General features: G+C 45.7%; 1 protein-coding gene across 1 annotated transcript in view; it reads right to left on the minus strand.

The window, feature by feature from the left end:
* The window catches only part of NOTCH4 (notch receptor 4), a 366,092-nt gene that overhangs the window by 69,051 nt on the left and 270,991 nt on the right, over window positions 1-26,050 (minus strand). The window contains exon 26 of the mRNA XM_086924525.1: window positions 6,644-7,051. Within this exon, the coding sequence (XP_086780651.1) occupies window positions 6,644-7,051 (408 nt within the window). The remainder of the gene's footprint in view (window positions 1-6,643; window positions 7,052-26,050) is intronic.

Here is a 26,050-nt window from a genome sequence, read left to right on the forward strand (position 1 = left end):
TGTGTTATGACCCTTGTTGATATAGATCTCTTCTTTGGGTTAATTCTTCCGCCCGATATGTGGAGGTCGATTCGTAAGACTAATGATCAAACTGTGTTTGGGGCAACTTGGAAAGAAATAAGCCAGGCTGACTCAGACAGGGCACCTGCATGCAAACCATGTGATTTAATTTTAGAACTCCCAGCGGCTATTTTGAACAAACTAAAAACGCTTGTTCCTTCTAAAAAGATTGATTGGACTATGTTAGCTTCGTGCAAACAAAAGTTAGATGAATCGGTATCAGATTTCTTTACACATTTCGAAGAAGCGTTTCATGATTACAGTGGTCAATCGTTAACAGATGATACGGGTAGGCATCTGTTTGTTGATAAGTACGTGGCTAATCTCCTACCGGAGATCGCAAAACGGTTAAAAGCGAGTGAAAGTTCCTGGACCACGGCGACCCCTGCGTCTTTGTTAACTATGGCTCAGTATTATGAACGGCAGGAATTAGAGGCTAAAGAAAGTGCAGAGAAGAAAACGAAGGAATTGAAAACGAAGGTGATGTTGGCGCAGGTTCGTGGGACGCAATCTAGAGGGAATGATAGAGGTAGGCGAGGAGGGAGTAATGCGTCGTACGGTCGTACTGACATAGCGGAGGACCAATGTGCCTATTGTAAGGAGTTTGGGCATTGGGCTGAAGATTGTCCGGTACTTCGTGAGCAGCGTAGTCAGCGTGGTCGAGGAGGTGGAAGGTCGAGAAATAATTATTCAGGAGCGAGAGGTGGCGGAAGTGATCGTGGTAGGTTTGAAACGAGGGGCCGTGGTCAGGATGAACGAAATACTTTTGATAGACGAAATCAATATCAGATTTCGGAGGATGAGAATGTGGAGCATCAGGATTATGTGCATGCATAGGATTGCGTAGGATGGGGTACGGAATCAGTTGAAGTGCCAGTAGATCAAAGAGGTCCATATGTATCAGCGGGCATTTTGGGTTCTACTGATCAGTTTTTAGTTGACACAGGAGCTACTCGTAGTGCTTTGTCCAAAAACTTGGTTCCAAGGGCTCCCCTGTCTGGCGAAACGATAACATGTATAGGGTTTGATGGCACACCCTCTCCTAGCCCATTATCACAACCTCTTGCACTTTGCATTGACAAATTTTTCAGCTTTGATCCATTTTTGTTGTCACCTCACACCCCAGATAACATTATGGGCATTGATTTGCTCAAATATTTTCGAGCAACGATACGCTGCGCTCCCGAAGGAGTGCGAGTTATTTTGAATGACAATTACCCAGATTCAGACAGATTTTGTACCATACAGGAAATTGAAGCATTAGCCTCTCTCCCTCATACGTTGTGGGCGACCTCAGATACGGATGTGGGACAGATGCTTATTCCACCTATTCGAATTACTGTCAAGGTGGGAGTACTTTTGCCACGTGTACCACATTATAAGATTTCTAGGGAAGGTGAAATTGCTCTGACGCACATCGTTCACAATGTGAGGAGAGTACACTTGCTTTGCTTTCCTTTTTGGCTCAGAACAACCATAAAGTCTGTAAGAAAAAGCTTCAATATTGTAGACCCAAGGTGACCTACCTCGGTCATCTTTTGTCTAAGGAGGGGCGTGCATTAACATCAGATCGAATTCAGGCGATTTTAGACACACCAGTCCCCCGCACTCAAAGAGATGTACGCGCCTTCATAGGACTAACGTCCTTTTGTAGACAGTGGATCATGGGGTTTTCGCATATTATAAAACCTTTGTTAGCGTTACTGTCCAAAACTACACCAATGCCCTTTGAATGGACAGATGAATGTCAGAATGCTTTTGAACAATTGAGACAGGCCCTTTGCTCTGCACCCGTGTTAGGTACACCAGATTACACAAAGATTTTCACATTGTACGTGCACGAGAAAGATGGCTGCGCGTTATCAGTGTTAGTGCAAGCACACGGGGACAAGCAGAGGCCATGCGCGTACTTCTCAGCCATTCTTGATCCTGTAGCACGAGGGTTACCTGGATGTTTTCGAGCAGTTGCAGCAACAGCAGTAGCTATACGGCAGAGTGAGGGAATAGTGTTATTGCACAAACTGTTGGTGCTAGTTCCCCATGCAGTAGATGCCCTGTTAAATCAAACAAAGACTCAATATCTTACGAGCGCACGTTTAACAGGATATGAGCTCACACTTTTGGCGCCACATATCACACTAAAAAGATGTGCTACCCTGAACCCTGCCACTTTATTGCCTTATCCGGTCGAAGAGGGTCAGGAAGAAAAACATCACAATTGTGTTTTCCTGACTGAGGAACAAGCAAAGGGTCGTGTCGACTTGCAGGATATGCCACTTCTAGATGTGGATGGGGAACTGTGGGTTGATGGATCGTGTTTGAGGCTGCCAGATGGCACGACTTCTGCAGCATATGCGATCACGACACTTAAGACAGTGGTAGAAACAGCACGAATACCACAGAAATCGGCTCAAGCAGCAGAGCTGATAGCCTTGACAAGATCCTGCGAACTGAGTGCTGGCCTATGTGTGAACATCTACACAGACAGCCGGTACGCCTTCGGAGTAGCGCATGATTTCGGTTTACTCTGGAGAGAGCGTGGGTTTTTGACCTCTCATGGAGTACACATTATGCACGGAGAATTGGTGCGTGATCTCCTAAACGCGTTGCTTTGCCCAAAGAAAGTAGCGATAATTAAATGCAGTGCACATAAAAAGGTCACTGATAAAGTGGGACAAGGCAATGCTTTTGCAGACAGTATAGCAAGACAAACAGCTATGTCTCGAAATGATTCCCCCATATATGTAGCGAAGTCGCAGGCCGAGCGATGGCATGATGCTAGAGCAGAGATACTAGACATCCAAAAATCAGCGACTGAAGCAGAACTTGTAACATGGGCAGCAGAAGGGATACTGGATGACGAGGGTTGTTGGAGAAGTAAGGACATGGAGAGATGGAAATTGCCTGCAGCTTACTTGCAGGCGATGGTCCAGATGACACACGGGTTAGCACATGTGGGAGCTCTTGCAATTACTCGATTGTTAACGCGAGTTTGGGAGCATCCCGAGATTGCCAATACTGCTAAGAGAGTAGTGCAGACCTGCTTGATATGTCTACAGCATAATCCTGCAAAAGGGACGCATACTCCGAAAGGAGGGTTCGTTCCACCTTCTGCACCATTCGAGGTACTTCAAATGGATTACATCCAGCTTGAGCGCTGCAATAACCTTAAGTATGTCTTAGTGGTGGTGTGTGCTTTTAGCAAATGGGTCGAGGCCTTCCCCACGAAAGATAATACAGCTTTGACAACAGCTAAGGTTTTGCTCAAAGAGTACTTCACTCGATTTGGAGTTTGCTAATTTTTGTGGAGCGATAATGGTCCTCATTTTGTTGGGAAAATTGTGGAATATGTATTAAAGGGACTGGGGATCCAGCAGAAGTTTCATGCTGTGTTCCACCCTCAGTCAGCAGGTCTTGTCGAGCGGTACAATGCCACGTTGAAATTGAAACTGGCTAAGATTGTGGCGTCCACGTCATTGAAGTGGTCGGATGCCTTGCCGCTAGCATTGCTCTCTCTTAGAGCAGTGCCCCACTCTCGAACTGGCCTCACACCATATGAAGTGGTGTTTGGAAGGCCTATGAACATATGGGGAGTTCCTAAGCCGCGATTGTTACATGATGTGCCTTGTATAATGATGAACGATTATTTGGCACGATTAACAAATGATTTGCTTTCTATTCATCAACAGGTTCGAGAAGCGCTCCCTGACAATTCCATTGGAGAGGCCCATAGTCTCCGTCCTGGAGACTATGTTATGGTGAAATCGTTTGAGAGGGCGAACAGCTTGGAACCGAGGTGGCGTGGCCCCGAGCAGGTCCTCTTGGCGACTCGAACGGCTGTGCGAGTGACCAACAGAAAGCGGTGGGTGCATTCAACTCACTGCCGTCGCGTCTCTCCGGACCTGGTGAATCCTACTGTGCTGTCCGACTACAAAGAGATCTTGGACAAAGACAAGAGCCCAGCTGTGACGTCGGCCGAATCTGAGGGAGCCTTCCCGGACCACACTGTTTCTGGACGACAGCGCTACGATCTGCGGCCAAGATAGGAAGAAGTTTTTTTTTGTGCGAGACTGGTTGGTTACCGCTCTGGGGTTTGTGAAACGGAAGCCGGGAATCTCAAGGGGGGGGGGGGATCAGTTCTGCCAAGAGTAGCGACACCCGTCTTGACCCCGGAGAAGAAAACAACGGCTACCTCGGAGCTCAGCACCAGCGTTTTTTAATTTTTGTAGTTGTGTATTTGAGACATTGTGAACTCTTGAACTATGGTGTCTTCTGCATCACGAGACAAGAGAATTCTTGGTGCCATTTTGTTCGTATTGACAATTGTGGTGATAGCAGTAATAGCCTGGGTAGTAGAACTTGTGGTGCCTGTACGAGAACATTTGCTGCCGACTACCCCGGCTCCATCTGAACATTTTCACTTCACCTTACCCTACCATGAAGAACGGCACCGACAGACTTACTTGAACAATAGCTTCATTCAGATTTTGCATCATACTCATAATATGACGAACACTTCTAACTGTTGGGTGTGTGGGATGTTGCCTGGTCATCAGAAGAAAGGGGGCACCCCGCTCATCCCGCTCCCATTTTCCCACAATGGTTCCTGTAACGCCTGGTATACTCTCCTATTCACTTTACGATGGCCAACAAAAGGGGGGGTGCTTTTCCGTTTAAATAAAATATGTTATCATGACCGGGATGGTTATCCACGAGCTGAGGGTACTCGATTTGAATGGGAAGAGTACTGCCCCGATAATGTGTCTGCACCCCGAATTTACAGTAATCAAAGGAACATTAATATGTCCAGCTCACATGTCATTAATGTCATAGATACTAAGGCTGACCTTTGCATACGTAATAAAGGTACAATCCCGGTTGGAAAAAGTGAATGTAACACTACACTTACATTTGACAGTCCGAATGGCATATCATTTGTGGCATCCCGAAATACATACTTTATCTGTGGTAATAAAGGCTATCATCAGCTCCCCTTAGGATGGTTAGGCACATGCTATATCTCTTTTGTCTTGCCCCCTGTATTCATTGCCCCACCAATGTACCACAATGACTATGTGCTTTACCACGACTTTGTGTTAAATAGAGTTAGACGTGCTGTGGTCTTGGACGATATAGACCAGACCGATACTGCCTTGCAACAATATGTAGACTTCAATTTGGGATTGTTTTCCTTTGTGGGGGCTGCATTGAACAGTCGGAAAATACGACGACTGACTTGCGTTGTTGAGGCTGTAGCTAATGACACTGCTATTGCATTAGGGAATATAACGGAAGAACTTCAAATTTCCAGAATTGTTACGCTCCAGAATCGCATGGTTCTTGATGTGGTTCTAGCTGATCGGGGGGGGGGGGCATGTAGAATCATCGGAAGTAGCTGCTGCGTTTACGTGCCAGATAATTTGCCATCTGTTTATGATGCGATTTCCAAACTTCACAAAATCGCTGCTGAAATACACACGGACAATGGTACATGGACTCTTTCGGGGTGGTTCTGGTCAATGCTTAGCACTTGGGGTTGGAAGTTGCTGACGATTTTATGTATCATAGTTGGGATACTATTCTTTGTATGTTTATGTATACAATGTGGCCCTGCCTTATGTTCTATGTGTTTATCAGCTTGTATTCCATATAGACGAGCTCTTGCCCAAAAAGAATTGATGCTTCATAAAGAAGTAGCTCAAATAATGTCAATTGATATCGAAGATGAGTATCCCGACTATGTCCACTATGAGGTAGCTTCAGCTAAACGCTAAAAGGGTCGTCTGTCGTAATTTGACAATGGCCGGGTTAGCGCTTAGCTTTGCTACACGTTATTTCCCTTAACTTGGCCTTACTCGGAAACACCATTTTGTATGCTACGGCGGCCATTTTAGGGAATGAGCGGCCTCGTGGTCAGCATGCCCTTTAGTCCTTTGTCCGTGCCGCTGACCACTCGAGTTTGCCCAGCAACAGGCTATTTTTAGTAACGGTCAAGCCTGTACATGCGCAGTCCCAGCTGACCAGTCACCCCTCAGGAATGTTCCACCAAACTGACCAGTGGAATTGTAACCCCTCCCATGAGTTGGCTGTGCTCCAAAAATGACCATATATGTACATAAACTCTGTAACCTTGTACCGCCTATCTTTTTATTACCTGTAAATTGTATAAAAGAAGGACTCACACCAACGTTCGATGTGATACTTCTTGCATTGCCGAAGGGTGCTGTAGGAATGTACCACCACCCCATGGGGTCTTAATAAACTTGTCTTTTGTACTTTTCAGTTTCCGTGCCAACAGTTCTTTCGGTGTAAGTGGGTATTTCTGCGGAGCATGTAGGCCTTGGGAACCCAACACCACACATTAAAAAAAAATATGCACATGAGGTACGTTTGTGCACAATTAATGTAATTGTTATTTTGAAACTCATTTGTTGCCTAAAAATGTGCAATGGATATAGCCTTTGTAGATCAATGTTAGTCACTCTGTTGTTACAGTATAAAAAACACTTCATCACATATACCATAGAACAGCACATGATGTACCATCAAGCTCGCTTACATGGGAGAACTTGAAGTGACTCACCCAACTTTCTCTTGGTGGACGTCGCTGGACGTGTGGCTCCAGCTCGTGGGTGCCACAGATCTCTCCTGGCGGGTCACCCCACGTGGCCTCCACCGTTGTAGACTGGTCTTGTTCAAGTTCTCCAGATTCTCGTGCCCCGTGTAGCGGTAAATCATTTCACCCTCCGCGTCGCGCTTGAGCCACACACTGGCTCGGACAGTTATGGCTAGAATCCTGGTTAGAACGGCCAGCTCCTGGCGCAGGTTCTCAGCCGTCAGCACCACCACCAGAATGAGGGTGCCACCACCACCGGCTCCTTTTTCATTCGATAGGCAGTCACCGCCGTCCCACCCACACTCGATACTGTAGCAGCCCCTTTCACAGTGGCCGTTGTTGAAGTGATCCTTGCAGTACTGGTTATAGAAGGGGCTGTGAAAGAAACACAATACACTGATGTTATAAGTCAAATCAAGCAAACCTTGGAGAAAGCAGAGTTGAGAACGGATAAGGAGAGACTAGATGGAGAAAAGTCTATAAGAGAAAATTTCAGAAGGGGGAAAGATAAGAGATAGCTGAAGGCAGGGTGAGCATATGGCTAGAAACAAAGGATGATCTATTTGTAAGTTGTAAGAATGAATCTTGAAATGATTGCCCACCTAGCCACACTTTTCCAATGGTAAAGAGACAAAGTATGGGAAAATAGGGAATGTCCTGCCCCGTCTGTGATGTGAACAGACAAACTGTCCCAATGGCCAGTACCTACCACTGTGTCCCAATACCAAGAATTTGATCAAGACCAACCACCAGTGTGCCAATGCTTCCTTGATGGGCCTGCCTGCCTATCCGGTGCAAACCATACAAAAGTATCAAACCACGACCACCTGAGACTAACTGAAGGGCTGAAGGATACAGGCAAGTATTCTCAATAAACTTTGCCAGCCAGCTGTCAAAGCTAGAAATTAATTCAGTTAACTAGCCTCACTTTCAGACATTACTTAAGTACTATTTGGAAAATTGCCAGCCATGCCCTGCGGGTGTTAGTTGTGTCACAACCTGCAGATTGAGGAGATATGATGCCTTCTTCTAAGAGAAGGGACAGCACAAATTATCAGTGGTAAACACCGGGGTCCAGATTCACTAACATTTTGAGTCATGGTGGTGCCACTTTTTTGGAGCTGCCACAATGCAAAACATTAATTGGTATTTACTAAACCATGCATAGGCCGACTTGGTTACCTTGCATGACTGGAAAGAAAATGTAACACAATGCAGCCCTTTGTGCTGTGTTGCGTTACACTGCATCTAGGAGGCATTCCATGGATGGAGTATGGGCATTCCGATGCATCCACCCGTGGAATTTAGTGCATTCCCAGATTGAATAAAGGAGGCAAACTGGGAATGCATCAAAATGCTACGTCTTTCCTAGTGAGGCATAATGAGGAGAAATATGTTTATTTCTCCTCGTTGCTTCCTCTATCTATGCCTGAAGCATTCCGTATCACACTGCAATCCTAGTTCTCTCTCAGGGTAATCTCCACTGAAATTATAAGCATTCAATAGTCCCGCCCATGTGCAGGGATTCCGGAGCACTTTCTTGAACTACATCTTCTTAAGTGTACAAGTTCACCAGGAAGGCCAAGCCTAGGACATCATTTTGTTAAAAACATTTTGCATCCTATAAAGAAGGTAATTCTGGCCAATTAGTTTAATTTTTATTTAAAAAAGGTCAAAATATTATTGGTAAAATAAGAAGAATTTCCAGGAGCTGAGTAATTTTTTCTTAGAAATATCCTTCATATACCTTTTTTGAAGGAAATGGAAAAGGATCACTGCCCTCCAGTGCCCCATCATGCCCAGCAGGTGACAGTTACCTCTGTTCCTTTTTCAGAGTTTAGGAGAGTACAACAAATTAAAACAGAATGTGTATTAATAATCTTTGTCTCATCCACTGGGGAGGTTGGGGGGTCGCTTATTAGTTTAATGGAGATTCAACTGAGAGAGAACTAGGATTACAGGTAAAAACCACCCCTTCTCTCTCAGGGGATCTCTATTGATAATCATAAGCCCTAAATACAGTACCAAGCCCATCCCTACAAACGGCAGTGGAAAAGAAAAAGATGGACAGTAGAAACAACTAAGCAAAGAGATTCCTGAAGGAAGCTTGTCCTACTCGAGCAGCTGAGTCCAAACAATAGTATCTCATAAAAGTATGAACTGATTTCCATGTAGCTGCTTTGAAGATATCTGTAGCAGGAAAATTCCTCATTAAAGCAGCCGTTCCAGCCTACCAAACCGAGTTGTATTTGATTTCTGGTAGCATAACAGGATGCAAGACACTATCCACCTGGATATAGACTGTTTAAGTGTGGCCTACCCTATACGTATAGGACTATAATGCACACACAATTAAACAGTCTTAATATATCTTTTGTTTTTACTATTTTAAGACTCTTCTCGCATTCAAAGTGTGGAGAGATATTTCTGCTGTAGTGGATGGATTCTGAAAGAAAGTCAGCAAAGTAATGCTTTAATTAATGTGAAAATCCGAAACAACTTTGGGAAAGAATTTCGGATGAGTTTTCATAACCACCTTATTGCTATGAAACATTGTATATTGTTCATAAGAACATACAGCTTGAACCTCACTAACTCTATGTGCTTGTTTCCGGTCCAGGGAAGACCTGGCTTGGCAGTTTGGGCTAAACTGTTCCCATGAGGAACTTGGTCAAGACTGATTTGCATATGGCTGGGTGTTATGGCTGGATTTTCTGTTTAGATGGGATCAGCCCCCAGGGGCCCCTATGACCCAGCCAAAACGTACTCACCTTCCCTCCTCAGATCGTATTCACAATGGATAGATTTACAGATATATATACAGGTCGCACCTAAGGATGGGGAATGATAATATACATATATAGGAATTTTCTACAATATCTTATTCACATCAGTTGGTCTCGCGGCCACCCTGACCCAGACCGGTCTACCCTAGGGCAGATATTGCGCACAATCCGGTGCGACTACACATGGGCCTGCAGAACCCTATGCTCCCGTTTCCAAACGCTCAACAATCCTGTCGAACTCCACGTCAGTATCCCCCCTGGTGCTCTCACTTATTCAAGCCACAATCCTGTGGGTATCGGCACTGGTAGTCCTCCCCAGTGTTCTCACTAACGCCGCATATCAACGACGACCACATTCCTATGAACAATTATCGGGATAATATCTCCGTTATCTACTTAGGATAAAACTACAATAATAACTTTGAGTATAGTTCCAAATTATATAGTGTACTCCCTGCTCTTGGCATCAAAGGTCCACTCACTCCCTCTTTATTCAATCACCATTTACCTGATCGGGATTTCTCATCCGTTCACCTAAACAGCTTTTGGCTAGGAATGCAGTTTACCGAGATTGAACATAAGCATCAGGTACACAATAATTCTATATGAATTAGGGTATTTATTAACAATAGACACAAATTACATTACTATGCAGCATAACTTTTGCAAGAAAAAGGTAAAGATTAGAGTGCACATCCTAAATAAGTTAGGCAGGTATCACCTTGTTAGTAGGAAGTCTGGACTCGGCAGTCATCTAGGTTCCCTTCTCGTCTCTGTATCCTGGCTCGCCTTGCAGTCACCCTCAGCCGTCACAAGTACACGTCTGCACCGCTAGGCTCAACCTCGTCTGCTTCCCCTCAGCACACTGGAACCTTGCTGATTATTAGCTACCGTCTCTCTCTCTCTCTGTATCAGTGCGCTCCGCGCTACTTCTCGTTCAGTCTTTCTCAGAGAGTTTCGGTCTTAAATCTTTCTCCGACTTCAAAGATGGCGACTTGTCTACCATGAAAATGAATAATGGCAGAGATGCTAACGGCTAGATGCCGCCTACGGACTAACTGACAAACTGACTAACACCTTCGCTAATATCAAAGCCCGTTCCTTCATGGAAATTCACGGCCAGTAACCTGCCGCCCACCAAATTCTTGTACCTCCCCGTACCAAGGACACTTTCCCAGCCGGCCGGCCTGAAGTTGTGTCTTCGGAGTGGAGAAAAATACATTCCTTCGATAAGGGTCAGCCTGAACCGGTTCTCTCCAAGCGAACAACAGCTTGAAACTAAAACATCACACTTCATCTAGAAAGCCTTCTCGAGCTACCGGGCAGAAAGCAAAATGGAGTCTGTCTCGTTTAAGGCCTACGGAGCCCACAATATGCATAGCTCCATGGAAAATAGCCCAGCATGTTAGCAAATGAGCGAATCATGACTAATACTTATATATCTATCCCCTTACTAAAATTTATAAGCCTTACTCTAAGGAAAATGGTACGAAAATGCCCTAATATATGTAAGGCAGGGTCCCTATCTATCGGCCTAATCCCTATGCTATGGGGGTGATAGGCTGGAGTCACTCTCCATCATTCTCCTTCTCCAAAGAGCTAGCAAAAAGGCAGCCATAACACTGGGTCTGAACTGGGGTGGCAAAGTGAGCTAAAGAACAATGATGGATTCAACTCCGTGACTGGGGGTGAGTGTCGGAGAAGATGTGGCGCTCTGTCATCACCTCCTTGTGTTTGCTATGACAACTAGGAAAGCCATTTTCCAAGGAAGGTGTTGTAATGAGGCTTTATGAATAAGTTCAAAAGGGGTGCCATGAGATGTGAAAGTTCTATTTTCAGTTCCCAGGGAGGGGAAGGATGGCGTACTGGAGGAAAAACCTTCTTGATGCCCTATTAGAAGTCTTTAACTGGGACTTTGAAGAAAGAGGTTTGTGAAGAACACTTTCTGTAGGCACTAATAGCTGATAAATTGACCTAAATAGAAGAGAATTGTAACCCAGATTTGTCCAAATGAAGTTAGTATGGTAGTAAAGCTTCTTCTTGGTAAGTGGGTGGATTAAGATTCTTGAGAGAACACCAGATATAGAATCTCTTCCATTTAAAAGAGTAAGATGAGCATGTTGGCTTCTTTTAGAATGTTCATGCAATTTTGAGGTAAGTTGAAATGCCCACATTGTACGAGTTCTGCAGCCTTGCTGCTAAACTCCAGGAGGAGACACTGGGACGGAACATCTGGCCTCCGAACTTCATAAGAAGGTCCGGCCTGCACAGCAGCCTCAGGTGTGGATGTTCTGACATGTAGTAGGACTATGAACTACTATTATCAGGGCCACTTCGGAGCTATTAATATCATTCTGGCCTTCGAGTAAGACAGTTTGATGATTACTAATGGAACCAGGGGTATCGGAGGAAAACCGCAGAGAAATTCCCTGGACCAGTTGATCCATAGGGCGTTCTAAAATGTACCTGGTTGATAAAGCCTCAATGCGAACATTGGACATTTTTTGTTTTCTGCCTTTGTGAATAGATCTAAGTGAGGAAAACCTAAGGTGCAGAAGATGTCATGAACGAGGGAGTCGTTTAGCACCCACTCATGATTTTCATAAAGAATCCTACTTATGGAGTCTGCTTGTATATTCTGGACATCCAGTAGATGGGTTGCAGTGATCCTCATTTTCCTGGCCAGCAACCAATGCCATATTGTTTGGGATTCCAGTGCTAAGGGTCTGGAATTTGCTCCTCCTTGCTTATTCAGATAGTACTAAGCATGGGCGAATTTTGCGACTCTGACGTTCGCGAATTTGCGTATTTGCGAACTCGCAATCTGCAAAATCCGCAAATTCTCGCGAATTTGCAGATTTTTTTTGTGTTCGCAAGAGTTTCTACCAGTTCGCAAGGGTTTTGTACCAGTTCGCAATTGCGAACTTACTTGTCGGCTCGCAACGGTCACGACTTTGTTGTTTATACGTCTGGTTCATCATTACAGGTTCACAGCACCCTCTGTTTCACCACTGCCACCCTCTGATTCACCCATGCCACCCTCTGGTACATCACTGCCACCCTCTGATTCATCACTGTAGATTATGGGGGGGGAAAGCAAGCACACCTGCCCTGCTTCAACTGACATGAATTAATTTGGGGTTGATAAATGTGTCACTGAATTTAAACTTCCTGTCTGGCACCTGCTTCCTTATCTGTAATTTTTGCAGCGCAATTTGTTTTCCCAGGACCTTTGTGGCCTACTTGTAGCTATTCTATGAGCCTGCTGTGAGGGTAAGAGCAGGGTCATAGAATAGTTGCAAGTAGGCAACTGAACTCTGGAGGGGCCCCTCAGGAAGCACTACAGGGAATGGTTACTAATGATGAGTTTGAACTTTTGCACCTGCTGAGTGCTTTCAGTTTTGCAAAACTCGTTTTTCTGCAGAACAGCAACTGTAATGCCCCAAACAAACGTAGGCAACTGAACTCTGGTGGGGCCCCTCAGGAAGCACTACAGGGAATGGTTACTAATGATGAGTGAACTTTTGCACCTGCTGAGTGCTTTCAGTTTTGCAAAACTCGTTTTTCTGCAGAACAGCAACTGTAATGCAAACTTACTTGTGAAAGTTGATTTCTAATCCAAAAGTGATCCAAAGAAAGTCAAAAAGGCCTCAAATCCAAAAAAGTGCAGGCAAATGTCAACCTGAGGAGTTATTCTGATGAAAATCATCATTTTCAGAAGGTTTATGCTGCTTGCTGGTGGATTTCTTGTGCAGAATTGCAAATTTTGTAATTTCGCGAGTGCGAGATTGTTGCTGACCGCCGCATCTACATGTTCGCAATTGCGAACTCTCGCGATGCGTCGCCAAACTCCCACGGGATCCCGCAGCAAGATCCAAAATGGCGCAGCACTCGCAAAATATCGAGAAAAACAACTCGGCAAACGCTGAATGACGGTAAGTGAACGCCGCACGCCGCAATATTGTAGCACCAAGCAAAAAAATCCGCTGCGTGCGAATTTGCGGATTTTCGGTAAATTTGCGAGAGTTCGCGGATTGCGAATTTACCGAAAATCCGCAAAATCCGCGAGCGGAACGGATTTTCCGCCCATGCTTAGATAGTACATCGTTGTTTTCTTGTCTGTCTGAACAAGGAGGGATTCCGTCTTGAAGGATGGTAGGAAAGATTTCAGAGCCAAATGAACATCTCTTAGTTCCAGAAGGTTGATATGATAAGAAATTTCCTTCGTGGACCATGTTCCCTGAATTTGAAGGTGATCCATGTGCGCTAATCAACCTAATAGAGGCAGCAGTCACTAATCTTTGAGAGGGAACATCCTGATGAAAAGACATCCTTTGTAGGAGGCTTTTTCGGTTGACACCACCATTGAAGAATTGCATCGCTTTGAGGGAAAGTATGATCTTGACTTCCCCATTGCCTGAGTATTGACTCAACTGGGCCTCCAGACACTCTTGTAGTGGTCTCATGTGAAGATGGACATTTGGCGGTAGAAATATACATGGTGCCATTGAGCCTAGAAGGGATGACACTTTCCTCACCATTGGACGAAAGACTTTCATGAGAGATTGAAATTTCAGGTGTATGGATAAAAGTCTCTCCTGCAAATAAAACACTTTTGCTTTTATGGTGTCAATAGTTGATCCTAGGCAATGAAGAGACTTAATTGGAGCTGAGGTCGATTTCTGGTGTTTGATATGAAGACCTAGCAGATTGAGGGTAGAAACAGTGATTTGATGATGATGATGTGTTTATTGTCACATAGATGCCTTGAAAAGTCGTCTAGATATGTACAGACAAAAATGTTGAATTCCTGAGATGTGCAGCAACATTGCCATGCAAGTGCAAAAGGTTCTGGGGGCTGATTTGCGGGCAAAAGGAAGTACTTTTGTACTGGTAGTGATCGCGTCATACTACAAATCTCAGGAATTTGCAGTGTTTTCTAGCTATCGGCATGTGAAAGTATACATCCTGAATATTTATGGAACAGATGCAGTCTCCTTTATGGATTTGAGGATAATTTTGATGTAAAGCTACCATTCTGAAATTATTCGTATCCATTTGTTTGCAACTTTCAGATCTAGTATGGGTCTGAATTCATTTTTCGGACCTTTCATTTTCACCAAGAAATAACAGGAATAGATTTCTGCTCCTCGTTGGTTGAGACTGAGGTCCGGGCTCCACCGAATGTTTCTGCAGAAGAATGTTCACTTCTGATCTCAGTATCTGTAGATGTTGACTGGATAATTATGGTGGAATATTTGGTGGAGGACTGGTGAATCTGAGACTCCATTCTGTACAATATTCAGTACCCATGCACTATTTGTGATAGATTTCCACTATTCAGGATTTTTGGAACTACCTCCCCCTTCTTGAGTGGAAAACAGAAGAAGGAGAAGCAGAGGCTCATTGTTTGGAACCTGCAGGAGGCTTTCCTGCAGCAGCGGCTGGTGCTCCGCCCACCAAGAGTATTCTGCTACAAATAAAGTTAGCTACTTAGGCATAGTAAACTCAGCTCATGTCTGACTGCTTTGCTCAGAGACAAGAGAGACCAGCAGTCAGGCACTTTCAGCAACTGTACTCACTGCACATCTGAGTGGGTGTCTGTAGCATAAAAAGGGCTTAGGCACCTACAGCCCTAGTGTTTCCTCGGATCCTGGGTGACATCGCTCCCTTCTCTTTCTGGCGGTGATATAGAAATTAGCCTCAGCATAATATCAATCACGAAAAATGTCCACACCATTCCACATTTTGTCATAGGGGGTGCCTATAGAATCAGGAGGAAGGATCATTAACCACACCCCACCCTGTGACAAAATGAAAAGGCAGGGTTAAGAAGAGTATGAGATACTGCATGCTGCTTGTTCTCTAATGCCAGGCCATATCCGCTTTCAATTTCTTATTTTGTACATGGGACTGGGATGTAATGCTTATCATGATCTCACCGTGTGAGCCCTCATAGCAGTGCAACTAAAGTGTCACAGCTGTGACACAGGCGTGAAAGTAACTTCCACACATGACCCATGATAGCAGCGCACTCGGTGACTAAAGAAAAAAGGTAAGTTCTAATCTATTCTGAATGCCTGCATATTAAAGGTAAAAACCTCTTAAAGTCTTCCCTTTACTTCACCATCTCTCTGAGTAGTGTATTTACTGGAAGGATCTGTGTTTGACTCCATGGCACATATTCACGTCCTGAAAGCTCATTCAACAGTTCATCCTGCTGAGGTCATTAAAATGAGTACCACTGACTTTGGGTTTACATGATGTAATTCCATGTATTGATTTATGCCCCACCACTTTTGCAACTACAGCAGCTGCCACTGCTTTCCTACTTGAGCAGAGTGTTGGCCATCTCTTCCCTTTGGTTGGCGCCTTTGATTCTGTTCATATTTTTGCTGAAGCCTAGATGGAGCTGCTTTCGATGATGCTGTTGTGAGAAAAGGTTCCATATCTGGTTCTATCAAACATGGAACGTGAGGCAGAAGAGGTCGGGATGCAGAACTTTGGTGAAGAGTCTCAAATATCACAGATGTAGTTGTCGGTAGAGCAGGGAATTAAATATTTAGTTTAGTAAATCCTCATATGAGTACCTCCTGAAAGATATTTATGTCACCAATTTGTGAGACTCTTGGCTGAGAAGAGTCAGTCACAGTCAGTGAGCATCTTCTAGTGCTAGAAGACAAGGTTGAATAAAAAACCCTTCTTTTAGACTGTGACTTATTCCTGGACCTAGGACAATATCCGTGTCTGTGCCTAGATGAGTGTGGTGATGAGGAGTGTCGAGAACGGTGACAGCGACTCTTGATGGAAATCTTTGGGGAGTAGATTGTGACCGAGGAGACTTAGATCTCCGTGGAGTGGCTTAAGGCCTCACCAGTGAAAGAGCTTCCAAAGATGCCTTTGTCGGAGGGAGAGATGGAGATGAAGCTTGTAGTGTAGGCGCTGAAGGAGCTGGAGGATTCGATGGAGGAGGTTGTAGGAAAGCTGGAATGAGGACATGGGATGATGGAGAGTAAACCCTGGAATATTCTGCACCAGAATTTATTTATTTATTTATTTGTGGTTTTGTAACGCGCCGGAATCACACCCGAAGGTGTATCTCCGCGCAGTGATGGCAACCTTCTTGCTCTCACTTTTCTAACCCATTCTGCAGATCTGGTATGCCTCAACGTTGAAGGGCTTCTCAACATCGAGTGGCTTTTATGTTTCAACCTCATGGACTCTCTTGTCTCCTGTGTCTTGACGTAATGGAATCCTTACACGTCGGCCTTCTGATTTGTTTTTATTATGATTTCTTTCCCCAAGAGGAGCATGATGTATTACATCATATATAATAGTTAATAACAAAATTACAAAACCCAGTAGAGAACTAGGTTACTTGACGAAGAGTTACCTCAGAGAATACATTTCATCATACCATAATAAATGCAAAGCTCATATAAATAAATATGGTAAATCGAAAAAGAAAAAAATAAATTAGTCAAGTTCATTTCAAGACAGATATAAAATTGAACCCAAAGAGTAATTCATATAATATACACCAGTCCAACTATACAAGTACCTCTTAGTCATAAAACCTTCTTTCGGACTAGACCTGCAAGTGGGCCCAGATCGGCTTCCCCCTTTTTTAGGTCGAGCATCAGCATGCAAGCGCTGTCTGCAAGACCTGCTGTAATCATTGTACCGAGTGTAATCCAGCCTCCTGACTGCAATTGGTTCACTCCTGCATCGCTTTAATTTCTTGCCTCTTTATTGATTAATGCTCTGATACATCATTTCCGGTTTTACGCGCGGAGCACAGGCGAATTACAGTTTCCTAACACTCTTAAATGTTATGTGTTTGTTGGGGACTACTTGTTTATTTATTTTCCTACAAGTGTGTGGAATGCATAACAACATTATGTATGCCCTTTCACGAGTGCTGCACTGTTTATGGTTTCATTGTTGTGTGATTGTCTCTTTCGCTGCTCCTCCACCCGCTCTCTCCGCTCTCACGCCCCCCTCCCTTTTCCCCCTACATTCTAGTCTGTCACTGGGCTCCAGCTTGTGAAAACAACCAGCGCCTATCTTTATGCGTTGCCCACCACAAATGCAACGTTGCACTTTAACTTTCAATATTAAAATTTTAAAAAATGTGCCACCCGTGTTTGATTGCAGATTTAACATGGCAGCCACGCACCTTTCTTTTGTGCGGCGTGGCTCGCCTAAATCAACTTTTAAAAATCTTTATTTGTTTTCAAAAGCAGTAAAATGCCACGCTTTAACTTTAACATTGGGGCCAATGTGCTTATTTTCAGCAGTTCAGTGGCTTACACGGAGTGGCACCGGAGCGCCTGCCTATCTTGTCTCCCACAGGATTCTTGCTCCGCATCAATGGTGATTGATCATGAGTAGCAACTGATGGGCTTATGGTTGGGGCACAGCACAGTAAACACCCCTTTTGTTGTGAAGCCTGATTCGAGTTCACAATGGCACTCGCATTAAGCACTACATCTGTTATAACAGATTTCTTTAGGGATAGCTTCCTTAGCTGTCAGTAAGTGCAGCTCTGCAATGACTCTTACTGTTGCATTAACTTTAAAAAATGTGCCAAAGAGTCAGCCATTCGTGATTTCCTGTCAGCTAGCTGCACGCATATGCTAGAAGAGCTATGTGGTGTCGCATTCTAGTTGTCAGGCACCCATGTGACCTTCCGAGGTGCCTGACTGACGGGATATCGCGCCAAGACGAGCCATTGTGGATTTCAACATAACGGAGATCGGATGTGCCTCCCTCTCCTTGTATGAATAAAGACTTCTCCTAACACAACGCCATCTCTGTGGTTTATATAGCGGGGACATACATCAAAAACTGGCGACAAGCAGAAACGGATCCCGCTGCAGCTGTCGCCCGATAAGCCAAGTTGTCCCGATCTACACTCGCAATGGGAAGCGCACTTTCTGCACAGTGCCCAGGAGAGGGAGAGCAGCATCCTGGCACCTACAGTCCCGCTTGCACCCGGCCACGCCCCTGGTCTCCACCAGCAGCCTACCTACCAGCACCTGCAAGGTAAGAACCCTGCGCCACAACCCCAGCCCTAGCCCCAGCATGCTCCTGCGGCCATTTCCTGTAGTCTGCACCTCCTTGGTTCTGCTCCAAAGAGCCTTATTTGCGCCCTTCCAATACCTGCTAAAGAGAGCCTCGCCATAGGTCCCATTCATACAAGGGGGCCCATGCAGCAGCACTGATAACCCTACACAGCAAATTGTTCAGCCGTATGCTAGTCAATCCTGAACTTGCTTACGGAGTGCGCAGTGCACATGCTCACAATCACAGGCTCAGGGACCCCTGCATGTGGTCACCCTCTGCCGCTTACTACTTTACAAGTAACCCCATCCAGTGACCCAACTACGTAAATTGGAGCCGGTCTGAGCAGCTCAGCCCCAAACTCAGATGCTGCACCACTAGCATTGCCATTCTATCAGCAGCAGACACCGAGCTGGTTTTGGGTGCGGTTGGCTTCCAGCAAGTTAACCCATCGTACCAAGATGTGTGCCCAGACCTTCTCTCTCACAAATCAGGTGCCCTTCCTCCAAAACCAGGTGAGCCGGCCATGAAGTGGGCCGATTGGAAGAGGGACTTCCTCAACTACATGTCTGCCCTAGAAGATGAAGGGGAAGAAGTGTTCTCCAGCAAGCGCAGAAAATACTGCTGCACAACCTAGGGCCTGAAGGGTTGAGGATCTATGAAAATATGGTTAAGAAACCAAGAGCTGGGACAGATGAAGACGTCTCTCAGCACACATTGGAGGACTTAGACAGCCACTACCAGCCAGTCATATGTACGACCAAAGATAGATACAATTTTTCCAGTGAAAACAAAGTGAGACAGAGAATGTTGAGGGCTATGTTGCAGCACTCAAGATGTTGGCGGTCAACTGCAAATGTGGCCACCTGCATGACGACTTGGTGCGGGACCAAATAATAATGCAAACAGTAAACACCAATGTCCAAGAAAAGTTGTGGGTGAGTGGAGAAGCGCCCCTACATGAGATCATAGCCATTGTTAAAAAAGCTGAACTGTCTAAACGGTGTGCAGTAGCAGCCAAAAAGGACACAGAGACCAAACCCGCAGTCTGTAAAGTGAGTGACGCTAAAGTTTCGAGTGACAGGCCGGCTGACTCTACAGGATACAGAAATAGCAGGCAGCCTACAAGGACCCAAACAGGACCCACCAAACCTTCCCCAGACAAGAAGGGTTCATTCTACAGGTGTGGCAGCCACACACACGTGGCCAATGACAACCGTTGCCCTGCATACCTGGTCAAATGCTCCTTCTGCGGGATCGTGGGACATTTCGGCAAAGTCTGCAGATGGAGACCTAGCAACGTTTCAGTGAAGTGCATCATGTATGACTCAGAACCCGAAACGGGGGAGGGGGAAGGGGAGTAAGATTGCAACTTGTGTATCGATGAACAGGTTGGAGTACAGATTGCAATAATAGAAATAAACCATCATGTGTATTGACCATCGGGGGTCCAGATTTCAATGGTAGCAGACTCAGGATCCCCGTTTACAATTAGACAAAGGGAGATTTGGGACAGCGATTTTGCCAACACCTTAGGGGGCCAATTACACCCTAGAGACGTGCACCCAGTCACTTACACGGGCAAGAGAATCCCCATGGTAGGGTTCAGACCCCTCACATTTGAGTTCAAAGAACAAGTAACAACAGGAAACTGTACATGGCAGAAAAAGGCCCCTCGGTCCTTGGATGGGCTGACCAAGGTGCATTAGGCATACAACTCAATCCCAGTGGAGAAATTCAAGTCCTCATGACAGACAATCCCCCCAAGCCGGATCTAGACAACTTGAGGAGAGAATTCCAGAGCGTCTTTGGTGGCACCATCGGCCAACTCTCCAAATTCACGCACAAGCTAGTCCTAAAGGAAGGAGCCGTACCAGTCAGCCACAAAGTGCGCAATATCCCTTTCAACTGCAGGGAAGCCATACAACTGGAACTGCAACGTCTCGACGATGGCGGCATAATAGAGCCCATCGGAAGCGTCGAGTGGCTGGCGCCTCTAGTCGTAGCAAGGAAACTGAACGGAAAAGTGCGGTTGTGCATTGATCTTCGAGAACTGAATAAAAACATTCTAGTGGACAAATTCCCACTACGGCCCAATAATGAACTGTTGGCTCAGACCAAGAGAATTAAGTGGTTCTCTGCAATAGACCTCACAGCAGCCTACCACCAAATCCTGCTCCACCCCTCATGTAGGAAACTCACCATTTTCATTACCCCGTTTGGCTGCTACAGATTCCGACGCCTGCCATTTGGCCTGGCATCCGTCGCGTCGGTATTCCAAAAACTCATGCACAAGTTATTCAAGAACAGCAAAAACTTCCTATACTTCCGGAATGATATACTTATCATGGGGACGACCTAGATGGAATACGACGTCACCCTCCGGGAAGTGTTACGGACACTGTCAGACAACGGCCTCACAGTAAGTTTGGACTGCGCACAGTCACGCACTTGAGGCATGCGATTGGGGAAAATGGGATCTTCCCGAAACAAGCTAATGAGTAGGCTATCAAGGCTGCACCACAACCTCGAACCAAAGAAGAGTTCTGATCCTTCCTAGGCTTAGCGGAATTCTACAGTAAATCTGTCCGCAACTTTGCCACAAAAACCCACTCCATGCGCCAACTCTTGAAGGACAAGAACTGTTTCTGTTGGACGCCGGAATCAACTCTTGAGTTGAAACCATCAAAAAAGACATTTCCATCTCCAGGGATATGACTGCTCGGCCCACAGCATATTGACCACGGATGCCAGCGAAAAGGGGCTGGGAGCGGTTGTGTCGCAACGATCCACTGACGGCACAGAAACGACGATAAGCTTCGCGTCTTGCTTGCTCGCCCCAACGAGGAAAACTTCAGTGTCATCGAAAAGGAAATGCTGGCCATCATCTGGGCCATGGACAAGTTTCGACCGTACTTCTGGGGTTCTTGTTTTAGCCTCAGAACGGACCACAAACTGCTGATAAAGGTCATGACATCCAGCGGCCACGTAACTGCCACACCGCGCATTGTGAAAATGTCCCTCAAGCTCCTGGACTTTGTGTACGACGTGGAATACTTACCGGACTAGAAGAACCAAGTCGCCGATATCCTCAGCCGCTCCGCCGTCATGGAGGCAGCACCCAGATTGAGTGACTGGGATGAGTACCAAGTGGCGTTCACCGAGGACCATGAGAACATCATCAGTGCACAAGACTGGACATTCACCTACGACAAAGACCCGACACTGGCCCGAGTAAAAACCTTTGTCATGATTGGATGGCCTGAAAAGAAGCATGTGCCAGACGATACCCAAAAGTATTGGGAAGTGCGGGATGAATTGTTTTTATTTAAAAGATTTTTTTTATAGCCCTGGCTAGACCCGGAGGTATAAGAGCGCTTTACATGAGCATCAGATCATAGTTACAGGTTACATCGTTACAAAGGTTACACACAGTTATTAGAGAATGGCAACATAGTTACTTGTAAGGATGAGATAAACAATCAGCATAAATACGCAAGGGGAAAGATTCAGGGTAGGGGTAAGGAGCTAGGGAAGTAGACAGGTAATGAAGGCGGGAAAGAGGAGGGGAGGGTGAAGGACACCGCATGGAAAGGGGAGGGGAAGGGCGATAGGGACACAAACCGGTAGACGAGTCAAAGCAACGTCCAAAGTCCAGTAAGCTGAGAACCCAGGGGAAGTGGTATCACTTCCCTATCTCTGATGCGGGAGGTTCCCTACATGCAGTGGACTCTCTCAGAGGGGTCTCTGAGACTCCAAGGCCTACATACTGGATCATTACCTCAAAGGGGGAGAGGGAGTGCTTTGGCAAGGCTGAAGACCTGGCTGTTCGAGCAGTAGCGGCACCCCCCCCCCCCCCCCCGCGCCTTGAGACCCTACGGGTATGTAGCGCGCTCTATAAGTGTCACTGATTGATTGATTGATTGATACCATACTTCAGCTGTGAGTGGCTCCCTTGGCACAGTGGACTTTCTCAGCAGGTTGGCTGAGACTCCAGAGTATAAATATTAGATCTTTCCCTAACAAGGGGAGAAGGAGTTCTTAGTCAAAGGGCACAAAGGACAGGGGGCTAGGCAGACTAGCAGGCAAGGTCAGAGATTCAGGAGATAGGAGCTAGGAGCTAGGGAGATAGACAAAGAGAGAAAGAGTCCTAAATGGGAACAAGCATAATTAATGAGTTATTATAAAGCGCTAGCTAGACCCGAAGGAATCAGAGCGCTTTACATGAGGAACAATAATGTTGCAATTTACATTAGTTAAAAGTTACATAAGTATCAAAAGAGGCATTTAAAGAACATAGGGGACAAGGTAAATTGAGCAATGAAGGGTAAGGGGATAGGGTAAAAGGGTAGGAGGAAGATAGGACATATCCCTTGGCAACGACACCTCATTTTTATTCCGGGGTGACAAGGTGGTACCCCCAAAGACGTTACTGGACCGCATCCTCAGCATAGTGCATGAAGGCCACTTAGGGATTGTAAAGTGCAAGAGGAGGCTAAAACAGTCATATTGGTGGCCAGCTATTGACTTCCACGTGGAAAAGTATGTACGGGCGTGTTGGCACTGTACCAATGCGGACAAATCACTCACTCTGCTGCAGCCCCCTATGGGGGAATTTGCCACTCCCACCAACCCCTGGGAAGAGCTGTCAGTCGACATATTGGTCCCATCCTGGATTTGTGGTTCATGCCCAAATATGTCATTGTTCTTGTCGACAGGTACTCAAAATGGCTGGAAGTGGAGGTTTGTGAGCGGGCGGACATGGATGCCATCATCACGTTCCTCACTAGCGCGTTCTTGAGGGAAGGCATCCAGAGAGTCATTACCTGCGATAACGGACCCAGTTTACCTCCAAAAAATGGACGGCCTTCACCCGGAGGAACCCGAGTGTATAACCCTACGGTCCACGGCCCAGCCGAAAGCTTCAACCGTGTCATCATGGGCTCAGTCCAAGCTGCCATCAACGTGGGCGAGAATTGGGAAACAGAACTCAAAAACACGATATGGGCATACCCCATAACGCCCACACTGACAGGTTACAGCCCATTTAAGATCCTACGAGGCATAGAACCATTTACGTGGGACAATCTAATTTGGATGAGCATGAAACTACAAAGCAAGTGGTCCCTGGCAGTGGTTAGAAGCAACATTGAAAAGGCTCAGAAAATCCGCAAAGACAACTATGACAGGAGACATGGTGTACGAGCAGTCTCTTTGGCAGTAGGAGACTGGGTCAGAGTCAAGCTGGGACACCTCTGTAAGAAAGTCAACAGCAAGCCACTACAAATCAAAGAACTCTTTTCACACTTCGCTCTCTTGAGCGATGGCAAAGTGTGGTCATACAGCCGCAAGGCGAAGTGCAACAAAGTCCTCTAGTGGGCGACAGACAGCAGCACCAACAAGGTAGAGGAAGCAGAGGCCGACGTTGCCTCTCCACCAGAAAACTCCAGAGGCTCTGGCACCTCGAGGGGGCGGGGGGAGAGGTGGTGACACAGGGCCAAGTAACAACAGGAATGTCACACAGTACACGCCACCCCAGGAGATCAATAACGCCAGCAACTCAGGCACTGGGCAGAGGGCACCCAACGAAAATCAAGCAAAGAGCAACACTCAGACCACGCCCCGGGCAGGGCAGACACAAGGAGAGTAGGCCTCCCTCACACTTACCCGCACAGGCAGGTTAGTGGTGAGTCCCAGTAGATATAGTGAATTTGAAATGTAACCCCTCCCCAGGGGACCATCTATTCTACTTGTGGAGCAGTCTCAGCATCTCTCTCTCTCTATCTATCTCTATCTCACTATCTCTGTCTCTATCTCTCTCTCTCTCCACATCTCCTACTCTCACCCCTTTCCCTCCTTGCTGAGGCACTACAGGATTGGTCTCCCTCAGACCCTATGCTCAAACGGTTTGGACCTCGTACAGCAATTGCATTGTTATGTTCTTCACTTTGTGTTGCTATAAAAGGGGGAGATATGTGGTGTTGCAGTCTAGTCGTCAGGCACCCACGTGACCTTGCTTGGTGCCTGACGGGATAGCGTACCGAGACGCGCCTTTGTGGATTTCGGCATAACGGAGATCGGACGTGCCTCCCTCTCCTTGTATGAATAAAGACTTCTCCTAACACAATGCCGTCTCCGTGGTTTATATAGCGGGGACATACATCACAAGCTATGCCATATTTGTACAAAAGGGGGCATATTACCAAGCAATAGCGATAATTATCGCTATTGCTTGGTTAGAGACAAACATTTACCGCTGAGCTGCGGCGATTTTTACCGCAAATAAACCTTGGTATGATAAAAATAGCCGCAATCCATGAATATCGCTGAAAAGTCAGCGATATTCATGCATTACCGAGCTAATGCTCTTAGCCATGCTATCCACCTCCCATTGGATAACATGGCTAAGAACTGCTCAGGGCAGGTGTTAGCTTTTGGAGATATTCACACTTAGCGCGAATATCTCCAAAAGTTGGTAATAGGAGATAGCGATGTTAGCAACTGTTTTCAGTCGCTAACATCTTGGCACGCCCACTTTGCATGTCATTAGTGATAAATATCACTGACATGCAAAGTGGGGCCCAAGATGGTCGCTATCTCCTACTAGCTGTCGCTAACTGGTGTTAGCGACAGCTGGGTAATAGGGAGATAATTTTATCTCCGCTTTCTTGGCTTTTAAAGCCAAAAAAGCGGAGATAAACCCCCTTGATAATATGCCCTAAGGTGTCTTATTTTTCAGCTGTGCGTGAAAATGGCCTTCGGTGTCTCTATTGATCATAATAAATAAACAAACTGCACTTGCATAACAGACCTAAACCTTGTCCTAGTCCTAGTTTAGCGGCCCACAGAGTGTTTAAAACAGTCAATGTTTATAAAGAACTGAACTCATATTCTCCACGGGTCTGTTTTTATGAAACAGTGAAAATGCAGCCTCTCTTCCTGTTCCTTTATTTTGCTGAATATAACCCATGTTGACCTTCAATCTGTGAAAGGGAATCTGGAGAAGTACAGAATAGATACATGTTGTTGTAGAATGCCAAAATAAAGCGCCAGAGTGAACTATTTTTTCAACGTTTTAATACTATAACTTCTTTGACGTTTTGTTGTTTTTCACATGCTGGTAGTGTTTGTTTACCCATCTCTAAAATCGAGCCACAATATCGAATAACTTAGGGGCATATTATCAAGCAGGGTGATAACATTATCGCAGTTTTAGCGGCAGAAAACTGCAGCTAAAGCGGCGATAATGGGCTTGATAATATGCCCTGGAGAATTCCACTAGAAGCCCATGTTCACACCAGAACATGGGTTTCTATTGGAATTCACAAGGCCATATTATCAAGCCCATTATCGCCGCTTTAGCAGAAGTTTTCTGCCGCTAAAACTGCGATAACTTTTAACGTCCTGCTTGATAATATGCCCCCTACTTCGCTGATGCTTAGGTACCACTAATCCGATACTTTTTACACACACTAGAATTATTTTTACTGGTGATGAATGTATAAGAGCTTGTAATGGTTTT

The sequence above is a fragment of the Lissotriton vulgaris genome, chromosome 5 (genome assembly GCF_964263255.1).
Source record: "Lissotriton vulgaris chromosome 5, aLisVul1.2, whole genome shotgun sequence".
NCBI lineage: Eukaryota > Metazoa > Chordata > Amphibia > Caudata > Salamandridae > Lissotriton > Lissotriton vulgaris.